At 33.1% G+C, this 8,861-nt stretch overlaps 1 protein-coding gene across 1 annotated transcript; it reads right to left on the bottom strand.

The window, feature by feature from the left end:
• Positions 1 to 221: 221 nt before the first annotated feature.
• On the bottom strand, positions 222 to 8,400 carry LOC143043797 (uncharacterized). The gene is made up of 6 exons (XM_076215978.1): positions 8,112 to 8,400; positions 4,512 to 4,563; positions 4,025 to 4,098; positions 3,664 to 3,715; positions 1,405 to 1,478; positions 222 to 320 (listed from the first exon to the last, which is right to left on the bottom strand). The coding sequence occupies exons 1-6, from the start codon at positions 8,235 to 8,237 to the stop codon at positions 222 to 224; spliced, it is 477 nt and encodes a 158-aa protein (XP_076072093.1). The 5' UTR covers positions 8,238 to 8,400.
• Positions 8,401 to 8,861: the final 461 nt, after the last annotated feature.

Here is an 8,861-nt window from a genome sequence, read left to right as displayed (position 1 = left end):
TACAATACTAATACGACGGGTGTCATATAAAAAGCATGATAAGTTTGTTCTTCCGCAGCACCTTATATCTGCTCTGCTGTTTGATAGGAATGTATTACACTGTTCACTATGTTGCTCATGATTGCGTTTTCGTTGTCGTGTTCAGTAAACATTGTATGTACTTCGATGTCGGTACAATTTTACATGGCAATCATACCAAATCTTCTTTTTATAGTTACTGTTTATTTAAAAACAATAATAAATGGGCCCCCAATGGCTACACTCTTAGGATACTTGCAAGTTGGTATTAAATTCTGTATTCCTTCTTCCAAGACATTAATCTAAAAGAAATGTTTGATGTATAACTTTAAAAAAAAGAGTATCTAAAATAAAGTTTTTCTCATTTATATGTTTTAAGTCCTCTTTTTTGTTTGTGTCTTAATGATGATAAATTGTCTTTAGTCAAACTGTAAATATAAGCATTGTAAATTTGTTTCTTTATTACTATGAGGATGACTTCATACACAGGAACTTCTTAGGAAGACATATACAAAGTTGTCAATATCCTTTAACTTTATTTTCCGCAAATATGGGTGATGTTCTTTAACTTGATAGTTCAAAATTTGGTGACTATGTTAAACACGTCTATTTCATGGAACAAGATATAAAGGATCGACCATTTAGGTTAAGTCTGCCTCATATCTTGACCTACACCCTGAAACTCAATGAGGGTCGGTTGAAAACAAAATTTTACGACAAAAGATATGATTTAAATTTCCGAATTGGAAACTTTTAATTTCTATGTAGCAACGTTTCAACAGCGCCTTTAGATGGAGTATATGTCTCCCAGTTGATACAACATTTCCGGACTTGTTTTTTCTATCATGATATACTTGATAGAGGGTTAGCGTTGGTGCTCACAAGGAAGCTATAAAACGAATATTTCCAAATGGAGAGGTTAAAAATATTCCTTCGTAAATTTTTAAAGACGCCATTACCAATTGGTTGACCGTTAAAGAATAACCATTTCACATATGATATCGGATATGTTCCTTATGTCGTAGCTACAATCCACTCACTTTTCAACACGAATGTAACCTTCAGAATAAGATTATTAACCATGTTTGTAATAACATAAGCAACATGACAAGTGCCACATGCGGAGGAAGATCTGCTAACCCTTCCGGAGCACCCAAGGTCACCCCCAATTATTGGTTGGGTTCGTGTTGCTTAGTCTTTCTTTTTCTATATTGTGTCTTTTGTACCATTATTTCTCTGTCTTTTTATTTTTTAGTCAGGTCGTTGTTATTTTATTTTCAATCTATGAGTTTGACTCTCCTTCTGGTATCTTTCGCTCCTCTTTTATCTTGAGGTGAACAATCATGACAATACTACTACCAAGTGTGTATAAATCTTCCGACTTACGTTTTTTGGCATGCTGAAACGATTCCTTCTTGGCGGATTACTGTTTGACGAAAAGGCATTTGTTAATACACCACCTGTCAACGTTAACAATCATTAATATCATAATTCAGATCTACTTACATACACTATTAACTATTAAAAGGCGAGCAAACTCTCCGACAAAATAACCGTTTACATGAGCATATTACTTGTTTCAAAATTCTATAAGTTCAAAGCCTGATTCAATGAATGGCAGCCGCTTGTTGATAACGGAGACATCCGTACAAACATTGTTTACTTACTAACTCATAATGTCCCCCCTTTAAATCTGTTCATAAAAAAAGCAAATATAAAAATGAGAAATGTGTCAAAGAGACAACAACGAGACCAAAAATTTGAAAACAGCCGATGGCCAGCACTGGGTCTTATAGACAACGTTGAAATCCCGCACACGTAGATGTGCTTCATCTGGCCCGAAAACAAAATGAACACGGTATTAACACGTTTAAATATTTTTTATTAAAATTACAGACATGGTATACAAGACGCACTTTATTTTTTTTTACTTTAGTACATGTGTATTTTACATGTGAAAAGAAAATCTTATTTTCTAAAACTCATGTACTATTTATCTAGTGAATACACAGGACATGCGATTTGAGTTCAGAGTGTTGCAATTTTAAATGAATCATACTTAGAATTAGTTACTCTCTGACCAGGTGTGATCTTTAGAGACTTTTGCTAAGTAGAAGGCACTACTTTTTACTTCACCACAAATTAGAAGAACAATTTTCTCTATTAATTTCTTTGAGGTTTTATCCCTTTTTGATATATTTTATAAATAATATTTTGCAAATTATGATAATAAATATATTTCTAATATAATATGTAAAAAGTTAAACCATTTCATTGATTTTTTTGGATGTTGTTACTTCATAAAAAGATAATTATATAACTATTGTATATAACCATGAAACCTTTGTAGTTTTTATTAAGGAATTAAGGAAAATTAAGTTAAAACATAAAAATAGCATTTGGTTTGAACTTTCTCTAATTAGTAGATCTTAGAATCATGTAAGGATGCATAATCTATATATCTTAACTTTATTGTAGCTGTTGTCCACGGGTTCCACATGTGGAGCAAGACCTGCTAACCCTTCAAGAGCACCTGAGATCCCCCTAGTTTTTGTTTGGGTTCGTGTTGATTATTCTTTAGTTTTCTATGTTGTGTCATGTGTACTATTATTTTGTCTGTTTGTCTTTTTTTTATTTTTAGCCATGGCGTTGTCAGTTTATTTTCGGTTTATGAGTTTGGCTGTCCCTCTGGTATCTGTTGTCCCTCTTTTAAAGTAAATGTTATGCGGTTCAGACTGGTCGATTTTTGTTCAGAACGTTGGTATTGTATTGTTTATATCGAACTAATAGGTCGGATACAGTTCAAAAATGTGTTAAGATTGATCAGAATGGTCAAGTAATAGTTCAGACTATTTTGAATGGCAAATATAAGGGTCAATTGCAAATCAGTATAGTAGGTTAAATTAAGAATGGAAATGGGGAATGTGTCAAAGAGACAACAACCCAACCATAGAAAAGACAACAGCAGAAGGTCACCAACGGGTCTTCAATGTAGCGAGAAATTCCCGCACCCCGAGGCGTCCTTCAGCTGGCCCCTAAACAGATATATACTAGTTCAGTGATAATGAACGCCATACTAAACTCAAAATTGTACACAAGAAACTTAAGGTATAAAAAAAAATTACAAGACTAACAAAGGCCAGAGGCTCCTAACATGGAACAGGCGCAAAAATGCGGCGGAGTTAAACATTTTTATGAGATCTCAACCCTCCCCCTATACCTCTTCCCAATGTAGAAGAGTAAATGCATAACAATACGCACATTAAAATTCAGTTTAAGAGAAGTCCAAGTCTGATGTCAAAAGATGTAACCAAAGAAAATAAACAAAATGACAATAATACATCAATAACAACAGACTACTAGCAGTTAACTGACATGCCAGCTCCAGACTTCAATGTAACTGATTGACAGATTATGATCTCACTATATGAATATCAGGCACAATCCTTACCATTAGAGTATAGTTGAGACCAATTCAAACTGGTCGAGTAAAGTTTCAATACAGTCGAATACAGAGATAGGCAATTTAAGACTTTTACTGTTTCGTTGTGTATTTGATATTAAAACATTGCATACAACAGTATCACATAACAAAAGCGTTCATGTCCGCTTGGTACGTAAACAGAAACATAAAAATTGACTGACCTGGTCTTGTGTCTTCAGGAAGGGAAACTTTAACTTCTTCGGTGGATTTAGTCTTCAATAAATAATGTAATTTTTTCTAGTATATATTGAGAAATTGATAAGTTTCAAGTTTATTTGTTAGTGAATGTGCATCAGTCAGAACTATGCAGTGCTTCTTGGTCTGTTTTTTTTTGTGAATAAAACAATTTAAATAATGTATGTTTTCACTGCTTCCTGTTTAGCTTGTATTGATATAATGAAATAAATTGCTATTTTTTTGTTAACGCAAAATAAACCGTCACAAGAGTATTCTAACCTGTAAGTGTTAAATCACGCAGTAATCTTTAAACCGAGTCATTAATGAATCAAGCATTTGACTTACTTGTTCTGAAATTAACAAACTTTTCCTTCCGGTTACAATGTTCTCAGGTCTAAATCGATCGGCATTTACATCACCTGTCAAAGTAACCCAGCATTTATCTATCAATAAATACAAAGACATAATAAACTTTCTACCATCAAACGGTCAGCAAACGACAGGAAGATTTGTAATAAAGTTATGACCAATTGAACAATGTAAGCAATATTATTTATTTTTAGTTCCTTTGACCACATTAGTTTGTAAACAAATAACATATATGAGCGTGTAAGAATGTGCGATTAATGTGTTTCGTCTATACATGTCTTTTTGCCTTTTCACCTTTTTTGTTGTTATAGTGATTCAGATTATAACACAAATTTGACTGCTGTTCTGCTATTTTCTTCATTATAAATGCCTGCACAAGTGGGATTTTTTTTATTTTGCTACTTCATTATCGAAATTTCGTTTTGAACGTTCCTCAGAGTAAAGAACATAAACATAAACTGACCAGGACTTTTGTATTCAGGAGGGGTAACATTTACTGTTCTTGTGGATGTAACCTACAACAAATAATGTAAAATATTTAACTGTAAACGAAAAATGTCAACTGTCCAAAATTGCAAAGAATATCTATAATATTTCTTACTATACATGTTATAGTTTGCTAATTAAAATGATTCAATTGATGCGTTCCTGTGTTTTCTGTTTTCTGTTTTAACAGTTTTGTGTAAATTGTATGTTGATATGCAGATATCTATATGTTAACCGCTATTAAAAGGTGTTTATAGATTTAAGGAAAACAAATCTGGGTTACAAATTCAACCGATGGAAACACATCAACTTTAAGAAGACAACAAGGAAACAACAGAAACGCTAAAAAAATTAAATCACAAAAATACTGAACTCCGAAGAAAATTCGAAACGGAAAGCCCCTAATGAAATTGCAAAATAAACTGTTCTTACACATCAAACGGATGGACAACAACTGTCATATTTATTATTTGGTACATGCATTGTCTTCAGAAGAAAACGGTGAATGAAACCTGAATTTATAGCTATCTAAACCTCTCATTTGTATTCAATTATACAATATTGACAACGATGTGTGAACAAACAAACAGTCAAAATATGTATTAATGTAATAAATATGGGTAAAGCAATCAACGTTGTGTCATTATCTTAAAAACAAACAAATATGCTAACAGACATTGGCAACATAACATAATGATTGGATGTAAAAGTACATAGCCACTTCAAACTGCCTTTTGATGGTCTAAACTTACCAAAAATACGTGTATGGCATCTGGTGCAATGGCAGAAGGTTTATGGTGCTATGGTGTGTGTAATGGAAACTGCGTAATGGTGTATAAAGAATGGTGTGATTGTGTAACGTGCAATCGGGCATGGTGTGAATGAATGGTGTACACTATTTCATTGGTTGAAACCGAATTTCGTTTAATTCTAATTTTCGGATTGTAAACATAAAACAAGATGACGATAGAGAGCGTTAGACGATTATCGATACGAATAAGACATTTAATGTTGCAATCCACAGCCGTACTTTTATCAAAAGTTAGCATTCACGTGTTCTGTAATGCATATCAAATAATTCAAATAACAACAACCTCATCAACAAGACATCATGATAATGACCAGATGACCCCTCCAAGATTCATCACACAACTAGAACTTTCTGTTTGTAAATTATCGTTCGTCAATAATTTATGATTATCGAATGATCACTTCCTAATGCCACCTTCTTTGTTATTTATATGACACATTGTCTTCATAAAGTAGGAACAGGTACTTAATACTATCAGATTAACTAAACAGTTTGAATGCACGACATTTCCCTCGATTTGGGAACTAATACTAAACAGAAAAGACACAGAATAAATAACGGATTTTTTTATATAAAAAGTGTTGCTATAAAAATTTATGCAAATTACTATGCAAACTATTGATAAGAACTGATTTTTAATCATGTTAATTTTATACATTAATTTACCCTGTCTACATCGGAAAATCACTTTTCAAATCAAGAATAGGACAGTTGTTGTCCATTCGTTTGATGTGTTTGCTCTTTTGATTAGCGACTTTCCGTTTTCTCGGAGTTCAGTAATTTAGTATTTTTGTGAGTATGCTTTTAACAATATTGTGATCAAAATTCGTTTTTTATATATAAATAATTTTGAGGTCGCACGCTGTATTTAAAATTAAATTGATTGCATAAGGTAATATCGGATGGTTTAGATAAAATAGGGAATTGGTGTAATTTGTAGTGTGTATGTTGTATGATGCAAGGTTGTGACGTGTATCGTGTATTGGTACAGGGTGCATGGTGTAATGGCAGAGGATGTACGGTGTAATATAATGGTGTATGGTAAATGGTGTAATGGCGTATGGTGAACGGTGTAATGGTGTATAATGTTAATGGAAAGTTTTCAATATCCTACGACTGTATGTATCAAAGAAACACAAAAGGGCATATAGATAAAGCATATTAGCACAAATGAAATATAACAAAACAAAACGTATCTTAGAACTGTAACAATGACGGGGTGTTAAAGTGCAGAGCCACGTCATTTGCAACACAAACATGATTAAACACTGAGAAGTAAAGTGTAAAAAAAAAAAAAATGATAATTCAACATACATAGAAACGAACTATAAGATAACAACTGCGATATTCCTGGCTTGGCACAGGGCATTTTTAGAAAAAATGGTGGTTTGAACCTTGTTTTGTGGCTAGCACATTCTCAAGATTTTTGTAAAAGTAATGAAGCTCTCTTCACCCTGTGAGCCAGGTGAGCTTACAATTATGTGAAAAAGAATTTTATCTGAAATAACCAATAACAACACAAAAATTTCGAACAATGTTAGATCTATAAATTTGCTTCCACACATTTTCTGTTCTTTCTTCGCCAGGATTCGAACTCATGCTCCTAAGATATCATGGACCCAAATCGCCTTGCACTATACCCGGCGCGCTAGACAACTCGACCACCTAGGCTCTTGCATATATATAAAGTGCCTAGAAAATCAACCTAACGATATTATAGTAGATCTGATTTGTAACTTCCTCCCCGACCAGGGATGGAACGTGTACTTTTATTTCTAATTTCTACAACAACACTGCCTAGCATTGCACAGAGTTTTTATCCCCTCCTCTAACTCAATATATTATATATAAATATATTTATACGTCTGAACACTGTTAGGTCTGTAAATTTGCTTTCGCATTTTTTTCCTTTTTCGCCGGGATACAAACTCATGCTACTGGGATATAGTGGCACCAAATCGCCTTGCACTGTACCTGACCCGCTGAAAACTTGACCACCTAGGTGTCGCAATGATAAAGCTTTCGGTGGCCAGGTGTTACCTTTCCTCGTCAGTTTTAATCATGCATTTTTAAGATGACGAATATTTGGTTATAATTCAAGAGGGGATTTTCTGCGGTGGAGTATTCTGGATAGAGGGCAGGAAATACGCCCATCTATTTATTTCGTAATACAAAATACATGATTATCTTCATATTCACAGCCTCTAGTAAACTCAAGTTATAAATGCATCAACCGTATGGGAAGTTAAGATTTATTGAGTTCAGTCCGTTAAAAGCTATTAGCAAAAATACACAACTAATCATGAAAATGTACTTTGAATCTTCTGGGAACATACGAAAAAGAAGAAATGCATATGTGACGGGTGTCCTCATTGCAAAACCCAATGCTGTTGAATGTAAGTGTTTTATCAGAAATGGTTATTGAAGTGCCTAATTAGCGATAATTCAGGTTACTCCAAATGTGGTCGAAGTGCTAAAACAAGATTTTTGCGTCAATCAATGTACTTGCATAAAAGCAGGACAAATATTTCAATTAGTTCTATCATCCAAACATTTTAAGAAATTATAAATAATTGGTCTGAGTTTGTGTTAATTTAAATAAATCAGCAAAATTTATTTGTGATTTTTTAAACTCTTCTTACTCAATCATTGTTTCACAAAATGCCTAAATTTAGAAAATGCAAGTAACATATTTAAATATATGCATATTAATGTTTAACAAAAAACGTGATTACTGATGTAGAGTAGGGAAAATAATCAACTTACCGATGTCCCTGGAAGTTCTTTTTCTTCTTCGTCTTTCTCATAAGAAATTATGGGTTTATTGGTGTTTGGTAACGTAAGGATTTCCGGTGTGCCTTGTTTTGACTTTTCTTCGGGTGTTTTACTCATCTGAAAACATCAAACAGTTGGTATGGTAAGAGGCGTTTTTGGCCCCCTTCCCAAATAAGTTAATATATACATCATTGATAGCCTTAGTATAGAAACTATTCAAAACTATGATTTTTTTTATGTTCCGGTGAAAGGAAGGTTGCCTAGCAACGGTTTAAATAAATAGCCAAAATATCACATATGCATTGCTTTCTCATTACACATTAGTATAATTCAAAATAATATTGTTTGTTTAACACTAACTTGAGTTTGCAAATGAAAAGTTACATCAGTTTCAGTTTAAAAAAATGCTTAGCAACAACCTAGCAATTTTTAAATAATTTTTTTTTTTAAACCGAAGTAGGTTTTTGGCATTATTATTATATCTTGATGATGTAAATATTAAATCATATGCTTTACCAAAAACAGGGTTGAGATCTAAAAAAAATGTTTAACCCCGCCGCATGTTTGCGCATGTCCCAAGTCAGGAGCCTCTGACCTTTGTTAGTGTTGTATGATTTTTAATTTTAGTTTCTTGTGTATATTTTGGAGTTTAGTATGACGTCAATTATTACTGAACTAGTATATATATTTGTTTGGGGGCCAGCTGAAAGATGCCTCAAGGTGCGGAAGTTTCTCGCAGCA

Source organism: Mytilus galloprovincialis, chromosome 8, assembly GCF_965363235.1.
Source record: "Mytilus galloprovincialis chromosome 8, xbMytGall1.hap1.1, whole genome shotgun sequence".
NCBI lineage: Eukaryota > Metazoa > Mollusca > Bivalvia > Mytilida > Mytilidae > Mytilus > Mytilus galloprovincialis.
This window is presented reverse-complemented; position numbering and strand designations above follow the sequence as displayed.